This window comes from Mauremys reevesii, linkage group 5, assembly GCF_016161935.1.
Source record: "Mauremys reevesii isolate NIE-2019 linkage group 5, ASM1616193v1, whole genome shotgun sequence".
Taxonomy (NCBI): domain Eukaryota; kingdom Metazoa; phylum Chordata; order Testudines; family Geoemydidae; genus Mauremys; species Mauremys reevesii.
Genome location: NC_052627.1, coordinates 134,472,271 through 134,489,759, shown reverse-complemented (window position 1 = coordinate 134,489,759; position 17,489 = coordinate 134,472,271). Strand labels below are relative to the sequence as shown.

Genomic DNA, 17,489 nt, shown 5'->3' with positions numbered 1-17,489 from the left:
TGGTGTGAGATCAGAGTGATGCCAACAATATCACACAGCCCCTCTGGGGTGGAGGGCAACAGGTAGACAACTAACCTGCTGAGCCATAAGCGAAACAGCACATTGCACAGTGGGGAGAGGTCAAAAATTTAGCCAAAGGACACTGGAAAAAGCCCTTACTCTTCTGAGAAATCCCATAGGATCTTGACACAAAGCAGGCAGGATGTTGGTTTTGAAGGCTTGTCCAAAAGATCCTCCTACGCACCGTACTGACTGGAACTCTGTTTATCTACGTTGGATGATCCTGGAAGGCTTTGAACCTTTGGTTCTGAGGAACTTAAATGTTTCAAATTGGATGCTTAAAGGCCAGAACCTAAATCTGCTGAAATCAATAAAAAGAGTCCTACTGACTTCAGTGCACTTCAGATTGTTGTCTAAATCACTAAGCTAACCCTCTCAGAATTTATGTATATACAGCAGATTTTTGTTACCCTTTATTTTACTGCTAATAATTGATGCAAGCTAGGTATGATAGTGTTATCCCACACCACCTCTGATCCTTCCACTTAACAGAGAGCTTACACTCAATGTAACATCCCTGCAGATAATTTATTTTCTTGTTTATTGTCCTCAGCCTCATTACCTTACATTTCTCCACACTGAGTTACCAAGGCTGTCTGCTCACTTCTTATTCTTTTTCAATCTTCCCACTGAAGCTGGTCAGACACTTTCCTTCTGCAGGAAATTATGAATATTTTTGTTCTATATTGGAACAAAGTCAAAATTTATAGGACTGCCATTTTCAAAACGTATCGGCTAGAGATCTGCTTGCGTATTCTGGAGTTCCAGGCCAGATTGAGGCTGACTCTAGCTTTCCCCATTCTCCTGATAGTCATTGGATTCCTTTCTCACCTGATCTGACATGCATCTGATTTCCTCCTCTAGAAAATGTATGTCTCATTGCAGTGCCAGTTTCCCTTCCTGCTCCGAGAACACCAAAGTAAAGAATTAATTTAAGTATTATGTCTTTTTCTTTGCCGAGTTCCCCTTATGCCCCCTAGACAGCCCAATGTTTTCTTTCTGGAACTCTTGCTCATTAGAGGCTGGAAGGGGTAAAGCCTCAGCTGGAGTAAATTGATGATTCAGTGGCGCTGCTCTGGAGCTACAGTGATTAACACCAGCTGAGGGGTTGGCACAATGAAGTATATCACCCATCTTATTCCATTATACCCTACAAGGCTCCTTTGGTTTAGTGGACTGCACACATGACTGGGAGCCAGAACTTCTGGCTTCTATTCCAGGGATTCTCAAACTTCACTGCACCACGACTCCCTTCTGACAACAAAAATTACTACAAGACCCCAGGAGAAGAAACTGAAGCCTGAGTCTGCCCAAGCCCCAGGTGGCAGGGGGGCTTCAGCCCTGGGGGAGGGCGCCTGCAGCCTGAGCCCTGCCACCCAGGGCTGAAGCCCCTGTGTTTCTGTCCTGGGCAGCGGGGCTCAGTCTTCAGTTTTGACCCCAGACTCCAGAAAGTCTAAAACCAGCCCTGGTGGGGGTCACAACCCACTTTGGGGTCCCGATCCACAGTTTGAGAACTGCTATTCTATTCACTTGCTGGAGGATTCTCTGCACCTTGAGGTCTTTAAACCACGATTTGAGGACTTCAATAACTCAGACATAGGTTAGGTGTTTGCTACAGGAGTGGGTGGGTAAGATTCTGTGGCCTGCATTGCGCAGGAGGTCAGACTAGATGATCATAATGGTCCCTTCTGACCTTAAAATCTATGAGACTCTCTGGGTGACCTTGGGCCAAGTCCTTTAAGCTCTCTGTGTCTCAGTTACCCTCACTGTGTAATGCAGATCATAATAACAGCATTCCTCCGTTGTAAAGTGCTTTGAGACCTACAGAAGTAAGGCCCCATATAACATTAACTATTATGCTGCGTCTCGGCTCCCCAGAGTAGTCAGTGGGTGGTTTCTCTCCAGGCAGCAAAGGACCAACCAGAAGGCAAAGATTTGGAGCCAAGGCCCTCTCCTTTCAGGCCCTCTGGCTCCAAGCTCACTGGTCTCTTGGGGTATGTCCACATGCATTTTGGAGCCCACAGGAGCTCCAAGCCTGGATCTATAGACTTGGCCCAGCGGGGCTCGCACATACGCTCTAAAAACAGCTGTACAGACAGAGCTTCGAAGTTCTGGCTTGGGCTGGCATCCCGGCTCTGCAGCAGCTTCAAAGCACTGTCTACATAGCTATTTTTAGAGCACTAGCTTGAGCCTCACTAGCCCAAGTTTGTCAAGCCAGGCTGGGATACTCACTCCTGCAGTCTCCAAAGTGCTGTGTAGACATACCCTTGGTGAGGAAGGCAGCAGGTGTCCCATAGTGAGGGGCCATTTTAGAGAGAGGAGCCATGAAGACTGCACAGCCAAATCAGGCTTCCATGAGGTGCCCTAATTGGGTACCCTCCAGTATTTTATTACAGAGCCTGTGTGTCTGAAATGCCAGCCGAGCAGTGCCCCAGACACCTGCCAGTATGAGCAGCTCCAAACTGGATGTCCTCACTTCATTTCAGAGCTCCCCCCAGCAGATGTAGGTGTGAGCACAACACCCAAGGGTTATGGTGACAGGAGAGAGGGGTACCCTCCGGACCAGCCCTTCCACGTGTCCCCTGAGGTAGAAGCAGACAGTCTTAACATTCAGGCTGCTCATAAAAGAAGCTTCCTAATTAAAAGGCAGTTATTTCTGACAGTTCCCCACACTCTGTCATGCTCTCATAAAAAAAATCCCCTGTGTTGCTTACTACAAAACGTGGGCCATCTTCTCAGCTTGGTGTTGGTTCCACTGGAGTCTAAGAAATCCCCCTCACTCAGACATCCTGGAGTCTCTCTAACCTGAGGGCATCTCAACTAGCTCCACAGGGATCCAAACTTCAGACCTCGAAAGCCCGAGGGGCTCCACTAGGGGTATCTGTAGGAAATTCAACCCTATTGTGACTAGATTCCTAAAGGCCATGTCCTACCTTAAGCTTCCAGCGATGTCCCTGCTCCCTCCCTGGAACCTCAACAGGCTGCTCCAGGCCCTTTGTGCCTCTACTATGCTCTCCTGGATGACAGCGCTCAGACTAGTGTCACCTCCACCTGAAGGGTGAGGGGGGCTCACAGCAGTGGCCTGCAATCGCTCACCTCATTTTACCTAAGGGAAAAGCAGCATTTCACACTAGTCCCAGCTTCTTTTCATTTTAAACAGGAGACTTCCCACCCCAATGTTTGCTGTGACCCCAATTGCAGAAGGAAACCCCAGATGCAGTTGGAAATCCAAGTGCTGGAGGACGTCTGTAGAGCCTTGAAGATCTACTTGTCACGAACAAAGGAGGGGGGAAAGCCCTATTCCTTCTTCATCCTCAAGGGTTCCTGCAAGAGGATTAAAGCACGTCTGACCATACTCCCTTGCTGTATCCATCCTGATCACCTATACCTCTGCGAGCCTCCCCTCCCTGATTCAACTTCAAGCCCATTCTGTGAGAGCCAGTTCTTGGATAGACAGAAGAGAGGCCTCCCTTGGATGAGCTCTGGACTGTCAGCTGCACTTTCACCAATCACTACTGACTGGACCTGCCTTTGCCAGCAGATGAAGCATTGGTATATAGAGTGCTCCAAGAAAATAATTTATTACTGACCCATAGATGGCTTTCCTCAATGGAGCACTCTTCCTTCCCTTCTCTTCCCGGACTGCCCAACTTTCTTCTCCTGTCACTTTAGCCGGTTCAGTTAGCTGGCTGTTAATTTCCCATTCTCCTCCCTGGGTGGGTGTTGCTAACCAGACCCATCATCCATACCGGGAAGCCAAGCCACAGAAAAACAAAAAATTTCTTACCTGCTAATTAGTTTTCCGTGGCTTGCTGAGCCAGTGAAGACCCCCCACCCAGGCAGCCCTTTGGACTAATGGATACTGCCGGGAGCATGGTGTAGGCTAAGCAGGTTTAGTTGCCAGCTTTGGAAATCATTCACAGGGGAGCCTAGGGACAGAGAGCCTGATTTTCTGCTCACTAACACTGGAGTAAGTTGGGAGTAACTCTGCTTAAACCACTGAAGCTACAATGGCATAAGTGCAAGGAGAATCAGGTCCAGAGTGTCTGAAAGGGGAGGAGGGCTTGGCGCCAGATCTCTTGCCTAGACACCAGGAGAACTACCATTCATCAACCACACTGCTTGTCAAGCCACAGAAAACCAATCAGTGGTAAGAACGCTTGCTTCTATTGCACATAGTTCCCTACCTCCCCGTCTTCCACTCTTTGGATTTTTTTTTTCCTTTTTTAATTTAAAACACTCTTTTAAGCTTCATTCCAGGATCATTCTATTCTTCCCCCCAGCCAATGTTTCTAAATCACTTTTATATCAGTCCCTCTATTGCCATTTTTCCTCCTCGTAGTATGACTTACAGAAGTCATCGATGGAAAAGACCTATTGGATCATCCAGTCCATCTCCTAGCCTAGCCAATATGAGATTGCTGCCTACAGTGCTTTGTACAATCTAGTTTTAAAAGCCCAAAACAACGGGGCAGGCACCACTTCTCTAAGGAAACTATTCCACAGCCCCATACATCTCACTGTCAGGAAGTTTCTCCATATTCAATCTAAATCTTCCATTTCTTTTTATCTTTACTGGCTGTTATCATGTACCCTCTTAGGCATTCTTTAGACAATTTATATACATATGTAGCGCTTTTAACCTTCCTAGTAACTCAGTCCCTTCAGTCCTGATCCTTTGTTTTGTTCTTTGAATTCCTGCCAAATTATCAGTGTCTTTCTGGTAATCTGGTGTTGCCACCAAAATGTAATACAACTGAACACAAGTACAACTGCTTGATTGACGGAACACACACCCCTTTGATAGCACAGGAGTTGCATGAACCTCTGGTTCAACAACCTACTGCAGAATCATTTGATCACCATGCTGTGCATTGGGCTGATTGTTTTGGTGACATTTCCACAGCTGCACGCGATTCTTTACTGAGCTGCTTTATGTCAAAGAAACAGCACAGCTTTAAAGGGGCATTTCTGACCCCCAAACGGAGGCTGTTATCACAGTGGAAGTGTACTGGATAGCTGACTCTGAAGCTGGAAGGGTTCGCAGTTCAGTACTGGGATTAGTGATGGGTTCAAACCAAAGCCCTGGGTATAAATACCTACACTTTTGGCACATTTGGATCTAGAACCTAAGAACCATGTCCAATTACGATGCTTGCAAAAATTATTCAGCTTTTCGCTTACATAGCATTTTTCACCTTCCCAAATCTTGACAAATTACAGGTATGGGTGTATGATTACAAGTAAAGGGTTTTCAGATCATTATAAACCCCTCTGACTTATTACAATTGTTGGAGCTGGAATATTTGGAAAAAAAATTATTTTAAAATATACCTGGTTTCTCTCAATTCCTATCAATGTTCCCTGGCTTTGTCTGTCTTGTTTAGGAAAACCAGCTGATACTAATTGTACTTCACATATTACCACAGTGAACAGCGGCCAGATATCCATACTGGGTAAATAAGCTCTAACAACAGGACTCTGATTGTTGAAAAAGAACAATTCTGGCTTAGCGTTCAGAAGATCAGTTAAGCATATAGCAATCAAAATAAAAGGCAGAAAGAAGGCTTGCTTTGGCAAGTATACTGAGAACAAGATAAAAATAAACCAAAATCACAGAGGGATAAAAAAATAAATCTAGGTTACTTACCAGTAACTAGAATCCTTTAAACATATTGCTTCCTCAGAACCACACTCTTGGAAGTTGTATGATGTGTTGCATCGATCCAACAGTCTTTAAAATAGTTAGCTTAGCTCTACATATGTGCTCAGTGGGGGTAAAGACCACCTCTGTCTAAAGAGTCATGTCTACCCTCCCCAGGGGTGAAAGTAACTTACAGGATTTACCGGTACTGCCGGAGTCCTGAGGGGGGCGTGGCCTCATCCGGAAGAGGCGTGGCCTCTCAAGATTTAAAGGCACTGGGGAACCAGCTGTGGCTGGGAGACCTAGGGCCTTTAAATCAACCAGGGGCTCCCAGCTGCAGAGGTGGCTGGGAGCCCCACGGGGCTCAGGGGCAAATTAAAGGGCCCTGGGCTCTGGCCGCCAGGGGGAACCCCGAGCTTTGCGGGGCTGGGGCAGGGATTTAAAGGGCCCAGAGCTCCTGCTGCTGAGGGAAGCCCGGAGCCCTTTAAATCCTGGCCCCAGCCCGGCCGCCAGGACAACTGGAATAGCCTTCATGAAATATACAAGATACTTAGAGAAAGTTTTGTCAATTTCAGCCTCTGCACTCTGCAGGCAGGACAAAACAAAAAGAGATCTGAGATTGCACCCGATGTCCTAAGGACATTTCAGGTGTTTAAATCAATATATAAAGAGGGTGGATTGGAATGAAAACTACTATTTCTTTCAAAGGAGGCACAATAATTTCCCTGAATATTCAGTTTTCCCCTCCAATCTGTTTGTGGTTTTGTCTATGGGGGCTATTTGCTTTCCCTGTGAATCTTTAGTTGCTTTAGCAAAATTGCTTTGCCCAAAATAAACCCTAATCATCATGTTTCCACCATGTTCTCCATGTTGTTGTTGTTGTTTTTTTTTTAAACAGTAACATTTCAAAGAGGATCTGCAAGCAGTTTGGACATCAGAACCATGATCCTCTGCTGGGGAGGGAATGGGATAGATTTGAACTTGGAAATGGTTCCTGATTTTGATTGTGTTTAGGAGATCCCCTCATCCCAGGGGCAGAAAAGAACTGCCCCTGCCACGGTCACACACCCCCAAGAACAACTGGGAGTGAAATTAACAAGGATGCCTGAAACGGCTCCTAACTCTGGGCACTGAACTGCACAGGGAACAGCTGAGTTTAAACTGTTCTTTTGCAGGCAGCAGCAGCAGGCATCTCAGCCATTGTCCCTACTGCAAGCTAGAGCCTAGAGGAGAACCCTTGCTGGGGGTGGTGTGTGTTGGGGGGAAGGAATGCAGAGCCTTGTCTGCAGCCTGGCTGGAGGAGGGGGAGGGAGAAGCCGAGAAACCAATGTGACAGTGAGTTTTCCCCTTCCACCTGCTTTTATTAGCTCTGGATTTAAGCTGTGCAGCCAAATGCTTGTATTTGTTGTGTATATTAGTATTGGAGAGATCCCCTCATCCCGGGGGCAAAAAAGGACTGCCCCTGCCATGGTCAAACACACCCTCCCCTAGACCCCCTCCCCCAAGCTACTGTGAGTGAAATTAACAAGGATGCCAGAAACCTAGCCCTGGGGGCTGAACCATCCGGGAACAGCTGAGTTTAAACTATTCTTATGCAGGGAGCAGGCTTCTCTCTCCCTCCGTCAGTCAGTCTCCTTTTCTTACCAGTACCAGCTTACTTTCACCTCTGACCCTCCCTCCTCTATTCTTGCCCAGAACACAGGAAGCAAATGTATGTCTGTGGAGGCAATATATTTGCAGAATATCCTAGAAAAACTACATAAATCAGTGATGGAAAAAACCTGTTAAATCTGTGACTTCATCCCCTTCTTCCTCAGCCAATGCAGGATTATTGCCTAAAGTATATTCTCTAGTTTGTTTTTAAATGGCTAATTTATCTGGAGATTGGGTGGGTGAAGAAATAAATTCCTGGACCGGGTATAGTTTTCCTTGCCCAAAGTTACATTGTGCATCAGTGGATGGAGAGGGAACAGGTTCCAGGACCAAAAGCTTTAGACATGGGTCCCTATAGCTAATCGAATTAATCTACATTGAGGCACTTAAATAAGTGGCCTGATTTGCAGGGATGCTGAGAAGTGGCAGCTCCTGCTGACCTCATTTGGGAGCTGCAGGTGTCCAGCACATCTGAAAATCAGACCAGTTCTTTAGACACCTAACTTCAGTCACCCAATTTGAACATTTTGACCTACATCTCCTGTCTGGCTCTTAGGTGCTCATTTGGCCTCCCTTACCATGGCAGCTGAGTGCATCGCAGTCTTAAATGTCCTTATCCTCACTTTCGCTGTGAGGTAGAGAAATGCGAGCTTCCCCATTGTGTGGATGGGGAACTGAGGTACAGAGAGACAAAGGCTCAGCTCCTCAAAGGCATTTAGGCTCCTAACTTCCAGAAGGTAGGAGCCTAAATACCTTTGCAAAGCTGGGCCAAAGTGACTTGTCCCAGGTCCCAGAGGAAGCCTGTGGTAGTGGAAGGAAGTGAGCTCAGATCCCAGGCTAGCACGCTAACCACACAGCCATCCTTCCTGGTCGCAATCTCAAACCATTAGACCAGTATTGCCTCTGAATGAAAATCTTGTTTATTGTCAGTAGAATTTGTTCACAAAAGCTGACAAACACCATCAGGCCTGATTCTCCTCTCACTTCTACTGATGAAAAGCAGGAGTAACTCCACTGACATCACCTGAGTGCAATAGGATAAGCAAGAGCCAAACAAACCCCTTTGCCCTAAGAAAACATGTTTAATTGATCCCCAGAAAAGATGACAGCCTCCTAAAGGAATGCACAGCACGGAGGCCAGATTGAAACAGAGCTCAAAAAAAAAAAGTTACCACCTATGGCACTGGATGTGTAAACGAAAGTCACAGGACCAATAAATGAGTCAAGCAGAAAGGAACTAGATTTGTAAGAATTAACAAGGCAGTGCAAACCAGTAAATGCTACTTTTGCGGTAATGGGGAAACGCTTGTTTATAAAGCATTACAGAGCTTTTGGGTTAATTGCTAAAAACACAGGGCCAAATTCTGTGGTAAGTTACACCCCTGCAACCTGATTTGGTCATACAGGCGTCACTGAGAGCAGAACCTAGCCCACCGTGGTTAGATAAAGACAAAAGGTATTTAAACTATGGAAAAGATGATCTCAAATCAACTGACTTGTCATGACCTTTCTGTACTGATTCCCCACCTCCCCGCCACTAGCTCTCCTCCTTCTGTCACCTGCACACTGCAAACATGGAAGGGACTCACTTTAATTAATACAAGGTCTCTGCAGACCACTGGAGATAATGGCACTTGTTTTCAGGTCATCTAGTCTTAATAGGCTCACACTGGGAGGTGATTTGCTGCTAATTGACAGCAGAGATCAGTTAATGAGGTCTAAGGCCTTAGAATCCCAGGGAACAAAAATTAAGGCTCTTTCTAAATCATTTTTTGTTTAACAGATAGATGTGGAATACCTGTTTCAGAAACTTTACTTTGGTTATTAACCTAGCCGCTTACCAGGTAAAATCACTGCATCTGGAAAAAGTCTCATCTCCGCACAGCAGGAGGATCTTACTCAGTTCAAAACTGCCCTAAAAGGAAGGGAGCTCCAAGTGAATGAGACTACTTTTACTCAAATTGATAGGGCCAGGCACTGTATAACAATGACACTATATAAGCAAACAAAGTAAAAACTGGCCTGAAAGATGTGGTGTTCAGATTATAATTCCAACAGGATGGGCTAACTGGACTGAAATGATTTAGGATTAATAATAAATATGAATGTTACATTTATACTTACAGTACAAATATATGTGAGAGGCCACAGTGCCTTGTGATGTATCATTATGACAAATGAGATCAGCCAGGATGCCCCTGCTAACAATCCACAGATGTGGCTGTTATGGGCTAGGGCTGAGCTTTGTCAATGGAGGGTCCCTCATCTGGAATCCACTTTTTCTGCTGACATGAAAGCTACTGACATTCAGGAAATGGTGAAAGGCTCGAATCTTCTCCCAGGCATTTGCCTGCTCTGTGTGTGCGCCTGGGGGGCTAATAGGTAGTATGTGTTGGGGGGAAAGGTCTGGGGTGGGAGGTAACTGCTTGAGGAAATATTGAAGAAACTAGCACAAATTCAGCAGTTACATAAATTGTGGTGGAAGTTGTATGTAGAATGTAAGTGGTAAAGCAGAGTAACATGACAATCAGTAATTGTGCAAAATGAGTGTAATTTACACTCAGAGGCGGAAATTTACACGTAGGAAGAAAAACGACTAAGCCCTAGTCTACACTACAGAGTTAGGGTGTTGTAAGGCAGCTTATATCAGCCTAACTCTGTAAGTGTCTACACTAAAATGGAGCTCCCACCGATGTAACTCGCCCACTACACCGACTTAATAACTCCACCTCCACGAGAGGCATGGCGCTTAAATTGATGTAGTTAGGTCGTCGCAGTGTCCATGTAGACACTGCGTTACTTACATCGACTGTTTCTGCCTTTCAGAAGCCGTCCCATAATGGCCACACTTACAGTGAAAATGGTGAAAGCGCTCCTGGTTAGGATGCGCGCCAACACAAGGACCATAGTGTGGACATGCAAAAGCAGTTGAATTACTGCAGAGGCTGTAAGTTGATGTAACTTAAGACGACTTAATTTTGTAGTGTAGACTTGCCCTAACACAAGGGTGTCAGAAAAATGTATATACTTTCAGTCCAAACAATCTCAAAACATTCGACAAATTGTATGCTCAATCTTGCTGTCCTTACTCAGGTAACGTTGACTTCATAGGTCTGAGCATTTTATTTATAGACAACACCACAGAAACACCCACTGCTGCTGTGAAGGGCAGTAGCCTACTAGCAACTGCAGGAAAGTGAGAGCTGGGGGACGTTTTGGCCAAGATAACAGGGCAAATCCCTGCCCTTACAAAAGTTGCCAGGGGATCTTTAATGTCCAAGCAGAGCAAACAGAACACCTTAGTTTTTCAGGCCATATGTGAAAGCCCACCTTGAAAAGAAAAATGGCCGAGTCAACTCTGGAAAAGTATCTACTCTACACAGATGATGAATAGTTGAGTTGAACTTGTGCTTCTAGCAAGTCTAAGAATTATAAACCTGATTGTTACACCACTAAGCCATAAACTTAGGGATGTAAACTTGTCAGGGCTTGTCTTCACTGCCGAGTTTACCTAGGTTACAACTTGAATAATGCCCATAACAAAAATCCTGCCCCCAGACAAAAACCCTTAACTCAAGTGCAGCGGTGCTTTTAATCTGGCCCACCCATCGAGGCTAACCCAGAGTGGGCAAACTTTTTGGGCGGAGGGCCACATCTGGGTGGGGAAATTGTATACAGGGCCAGGGCAGGGGGTTGGGGTGTGGGATGCAGGAAGGGGCTCAGGGCAAAGGATTGGGGCAGAGGAGGGGTGCGGGGCGTATGAGGAGGTTGAAGGAAGGGGATTGGGGTGCAGGAGGGGTGCGTGGTGCAGGCAGCGGGTTTAGGGCAGGGAGTTGGGGGACGGGGTGCAGGAGGGGTTCAGGCTCTGGGGTAGCAGTGGCATGCACCGGGGCCAGGGCAGGCTCCCTGCATGCTTGCCCTGGCCCTGGCCCCGCGCCGCTCCAGGAAGCGCTGCGACCCCTGGGGGAGGGGAGGCGGAGGGCTTCGTGTGCGCTGGCCTTGCCATCCCTCCAGGTACCTCCCCCAAAGCTCCCACTGGCCGTAGTTCCCTGTTCCTGGCCAATGGGAGCTGCGGGGGGCGGTGCCTGGAGGCTAGGGCCTGGGGCCCGCGGCGCCACGGGGGGCAATCCCACGGGCTGGATCCAAATACCATCATTCTATGCAGCTCAAGTGCCATTATACAGTGGGGGAATTAACTTGAGTGTAAATAACGCTAACTTTTCAGTGAAGCCATAACCTTGACTTCTACTACATAGAGCTAAGGCCACGTCTACACTAGCAAGCTTACAGTGGCACAGCTGTACCAATGCAGCGGCGCCACTGTGAGATCGCTCGCGTAGCCGCTCTATGCCGATGGGAGAGAGCTCTCCCGCTGACAGAATAAAACTGCCTCAATGAGCAAGCAGTAGCTATGTCAGCGGGAGACGCTCTCCCACTGACATAGCGCTGTGCATGCTACCACTTATGCCAGTAAAACTTATGTCACTCGGGTATGTTTTTCACACCCCTGAGTGGCGTAAATATTGCTGACATAAGTGGTAATGTAGTCAGAGCCTTAGTAGGGCGTAATGCCTTGGTGGTGCAAAGGCTGGGTGCCTATGGACAGAAAGCCCTAAGTGTTAACAATCTTTTCTTGATCTCCAATCTAGGTTATGTCTATTAAAGTAAAGCCATTTGCCATTTCAAACAAACCATCTCTCAAAAAAATACAAAATTAATATGGGGGAGAAGTTATTTCTTTAGAGGAGAGAAATATAAAATGTTACCCACTGCAATTGAGACAGCACTTATGACAGCTCCCAAGTAGCCCTGGATGAACTTGGATGTTGGAGAAGGCTTTGGAAAGGAAAGAAAAAGAAAACAATTTCAACACAGAATTCTGGGTATGAAAATAATTCTGAATTATTACTACTACTAGTTTAAAAATGTTTGGTTTTGTCACAGCTGCTGGGTTCTACGTGGCATTGTTAGCTAGTGGGATTGCCAAAACAACAGGAGTTACAGCCTGATGGAGTAGGTTACAGCAGTGGTTCTCAACCAGGGGTACACATACCCCTGGGAGAACGTGGAGGTCTTCCAGAGGATACGTCAACTCATCTGGATCAGTGTTTTTCAACCTGGGGGTCACGGGATGTGTTTAGGAGGGTCACAAGGGCAGGGCTGGTGTTTGGGGTGGCAAGCAGGGCAATGCCACAGTGGGCCCTGCAAAGCTAAGTTATATGCTTCAGCCTGAGCCCCACTGGGCAGCTGGGGCTGATGCACATAATTTACCTTTGTGGGCCCCCTGTGGTTTTTAAGTGAGGTAAAACTTGGGATACGCAGAACATATCAGACAGTATTCTGGGGTACAGTATTCTGGAAAGGTTGAAAACCAGTGGATTAAAGCAGTGGTTTGTAACCAGGGGTGCACAGATGTCTTTAGGGGGCACATCAACTCACCTAGATATTTGCCTAGTTTTACAACAGGCTACAGAAAAAGCACTAGCGAAGTCAGTGCAAACTTAAATTTCAATGACTTGTTTATACTGCTCTATATACTATACACTGAAATGTAAGTACAATATTTATATTCCAATTGGTTTATTTTATAACTACAGTATATGGTAAAAATGAGAAAGTCAGCAATTTTCAGTAAGAGTGTGGCTGTGACACTTTTGTATTTTTATGTCTTATTTTGTAAGCAAGTAGTTTTTAAGTGAGGTGAAACTTGGGGTATGCAAGAAAAAAATCAGACTTCTTAAAGGGATATAGTAGTCTGGAAAGGTTGAGACCCACTGTCTTAAAGGACTTGGAAAATTATTTATTTAGCACCAGAAATTTACTATTTGTCCTGGAAATATTACACGTAAATGCGATTTGGCAAAGTGGCAGAACTAGTCACACACACGCACGCACACGCACGCACGCACACGCATTATGAACCCAAAGCTTTCTGATTTAACTATAGCTCTTTGAAAGGTTATCTTGACCTGACAACTTCTTTTAGCTTTTAATGAGAATCTATTGCATGTAAGTCCGATGGCTTCTAATTCAGCTTCATACCTGGAGCTCTCAGACATCATGAGAAGTGACACAACAACATAAAAGTTTGGGGGGACGGGGTGCAAAAGAAAGACTCAGAGTAAGAAAACTTTAGTTCTGCAACTGCACTGAGAGGAACACCCCATGGATACTAACAAAATGGGGGAAGGACTTGTCCCCCGCCTCCCACTAGGGGTTGTATATTTAATCGTGGAGTCGTCTTTTGTCCTCAGAAAAGCCAAATATCCATCATATTTTCTCTTTACTATGTTAAATTATGTCACTTCTTACCAATCAAGACTATCAACTGGGCAAATGGCAGTTGCGGCAGCATGTTGTCTGCCATGTAGGAGACCAAGATCTGGAAGAGAAACTGACTCATCTCCCCAAATCAGTGGGTGTCAAGTGTACTGGAGAAGAGAGAAGCTTGGTGTCTGGAAAGAGGCCCAGAATCCCCACTTTTAAATGCTCTTGAAAATGAGAGCGTTGGATACAGACGGCACGCCCGTACAGCTCCTGTGCTAGCTTTATCTAACAAGTTCTGCCAGAGCATCTGTAAAGAGGAGGGATGAACTCTAGGACCCTGCAGAACTCCTCTATGCAGTCACCCTGATTTCAAATGCTTGAAACCTGTCTGAAGGTGTAGACTGAATACTGAGGAATCACATTAGCAGATGGTTCTTATTAGCACTAACCAGCAAGTACCAGAAGGAACCAGACTCTAGAGCTGAGAGTTCCTGCCTTGGGGACTGGTTTTACGTCTGGTTGAGGTTATTTGAGTTACCAATAAAGTCAAACCCCTAGGAAGGAGCTAAATTAGAATTACATACAGCATGCATATATTCTACCAAGCAGAATAGGAACTACACCTGCTTATATCACCTAAACCCAGACCAGCAACAGCCCTGCTATTCTGGAACAATAACCCTGGTTTTGGTACTTTGAGGATTTGATCAAAGGACAACCAGGGACTAGACTGAAAACACAAACTCAGTCCACTTATTATCTAAGACAATTTAATAGTGAAGGCTCCATAGGAGAAAGGCCAATCCATAAACCTGCTGTGGCACCTACCCTGCAGTTTCTGTTAAAGTCCAAGATTCAGGAATTACGCTTTCAGTGTCAAAAAAGATCAGACTTACTGTAGATACTGCCTATGTAGCATCTCCTCACCTTAGTTGCATTTCGGTTTGCATAGTTGACACATGCGTTGTGGCTCTGATTCAACCACTAAAAAGGACACAAAAGGAAATAAGAGATACAAACAACTGTTTTAAAAAAGAGAATGTATCTATGCTACTACTGCTGCAAAAAAACAAAACTCCCCCCCTCTCCAAACATGATACAGAAAAGTCCACTTTATCCAATTATACCTCCCACTGGGTCACGGAAGCTTTGTGATATCAAGGAGAATACTGTTATATGTCTGCGAAAGTACACGGGTAACAGAGAGGAAAACTAAATGCAGAAATGTGCATTATCCACTCTACACACACATACACACTCACACAAACAACTGCCACCCCTGCACATTTCTAAGGCTTTGTGCACACTTGGGGTACGTCCACACTACCTGCCGTATCGGCAGGTAGCGATCGATCTATCGGGGATCGATTTATAGTGTCTCGTCTAGATGCGATAAATCAATCCCCGAACGGGCTCCCCATTGACTCCAGAACTCCACCAGGGCGAGAGGCGGAAGTGGAGTCGACGGGGGAGCTGCGGCCGTCGATCCCGCACCGTGAGGACGGGAGGTCAGTCGAAATAAGACACGTTGACTTCAGCTACGCTATTCTCGTAGCTGAAGTTGCGTATCTTACATTGACCCCCCTCCCCAGTGTAGACCAGGCCTTGGAGTCCAATCCACTCCCCTTTTAAGCCCAGGGGTGTCTTTTAATTGACATCACTGGACAATGAATCTGGTCCTCTGATTACAGTATTAGCTACAGTAAAGTTTAAAAGGGACACTGTCAGATAGTTTAGACCCTAAATTTAGGTTTTTTTTTAATAAAAGTTTTACAAAATCTATTGACAGGAATATTTTCATGATACTTAAGAAAACCCAGTAAAAACAGTGGGTGTGCTCAGACTTAAATGTCCTATTACAGCTATCCCAGAACAACAGCCTTGTGCTATTCCTATTATTATTGGTACTACAGTAGCCCCTAGAGGTTCCAACAGGGATCAGGGTCCCATTGTGCTAGGTGCGGTACATACACATAGTGAGATAGTCTCCCCAACTGGTGTTATGTTGAAGAGTGGCTGTTTGATCCCTTTAGGGGCTGTCCCCAAAAGAAAGACAAATAGGTTGATCTCTCCCACTTGTCTGGGGGTGGGGGGTGTCTCAGTTTGGTAACCTCCACTGTCACCATTTTGTTACATTGCACCCCACCCCTGGCCCTACGGTTGACATCCCAGTGTCTTTGACCCTCCCCTTTTCACCAGCATTAAATTCACACGGACATGGACACACACTAAAACTAGAAAATACACACACACCCTAAATTAAAACAGTACAATTGCGATAAAAACTGATCTAAAGCTGGAAAGATCAAACCTTCTTTAAAATTCTTTTCATAAATGATAGCATCATTGAAGGGTTACAGAACATGGCAATTTTAACATTAAACATTCTTCTTCCTGCTCTGGTCCATGACATCCCTTATATAAAGTTGCAGGATATTATAGGCCCTAGCAGCCTGTCTTTTAGACCCTCATTAAACTCAGTGGTTCTCAAACTGGGGGTTCATGGGAGGCTGGTATGAGGATCATGAAAGAATCTACTGTACCATTTTGGGGATATGGACTGGATGATCTAATTGGTATTTCCACCTCTGACTTCTAGGATAGGATTTACTCCAATGGAAGTGTGTCAGCAACAGTACTGGCAACTGGAGAAGAGTAGCGCCGTGCTTTTGAACTGAAGTGCTTTATCCACAGCAGTTGTGAATTAAAAGAACTACGGTTCCCCACCCCACTCCCAAAGCAGGTGCCACACGTAATGTGCTTCAATGTAAGAGTAGGATACTACTGGTTCTTCTCCAGCTAATGGCCAGAACCTGAGAGGAGAGAAAGAAGAAAGGGGAGAGACAGTCACCGAGTGGTTAAATGTGGGGAGGGCATAGGCACAGAAAGACCAAATTAGGTAAAAGCAGTAGTGATAGCCCACAAGCATGTTCTTCCTATTGATCTCAGGACTTTCACATAAAGGAATACACGGGGCCACCAAAATTTGCCTTTTATGCTAAAAAAATATGATTTGTGAGAATTTTGTTTGGCAATAGGCGCTGGGAATTTGTCCTGGTTTCCAAGTGAGTCTTTATAAAGCTCCACTAATCAAACTCCACTGAAGTGTCCCATCGAGCAGAGCTAGAGAAACTGCTGTAACAGCCCTCACCCAGGTAGAATTGGGTTTCATTGAGAACCCAATACTCACCCCTGCTTGGTCACCATCCCACAACTCCACCCCAGTTACCAACCAGAATCTCAGCTCAAAAATATAAAACTGGGACAAGTTTTGCCCCATTCCCTTCCTACCTTAAGCAGTCTTTAGAGTGGGGATGGATCAGTGCCCTGCTATCCACTCCCTGGCTCTGCTGTCTTCTGGGGTGGCTGGCTGATACACTTCTGGACTCTTCAGGAGGTGGCTGGCTGGCCCACTCCCCCTGTCTGCAGAGTTCAGAGGGGGTGGCAATGGTAGTAGGGCCACTCCCCCTACATCCAGGAAAGATCTACTGGAGGGAGGGCGTTCTGAACACTCCCTCAATTCAGCAAAAATGGGACTCCAAAGGCTGAGAGGGTCCCACTCATGCTGCTCCAATGACTGCTTACCTCAGTCTGGGGCCTGACATGCCCTGGACTGCAACATGCGTACTCAAGGTGCTGTGGTTAAAGTATGTCAGTGCAGGCGCACGGGGCTGCTCTCCTCCAGCTGCTGGTCAGAACCTGAGAAATGATACCGAAAGGAGAGAAGAAGGGAAAGAAACAGAACGGAGTCAGAAAAGGTGGAAAGGAGAGGGAAAAGAGAATTGGACAGATGGAGGGGAATGGGGACAGAGGAAGAAGGGAGGGAGGGAACATGGATGGAGGGGCAAAAACGTTCTCTCCCTGG

The 17,489-nt window shown here is 45.9% G+C and overlaps 1 protein-coding gene across 2 annotated transcripts in view; it reads right to left on the bottom strand.

Annotated features, from left to right (window-relative positions):
- The window catches only part of SFXN5 (sideroflexin 5), a 159,739-nt gene that overhangs the window by 81,322 nt on the left and 60,928 nt on the right, over positions 1–17,489 (bottom strand). For both annotated transcript variants that reach the window (XM_039542387.1, XM_039542388.1), the window contains exons 8-9: positions 14,552–14,608; positions 12,128–12,193 (exon numbers count right to left, since the gene is read on the bottom strand). In XM_039542387.1, the coding sequence (XP_039398321.1) occupies positions 12,128–12,193; positions 14,552–14,608 (123 nt within the window). The remainder of the gene's footprint in view (positions 1–12,127; positions 12,194–14,551; positions 14,609–17,489) is intronic.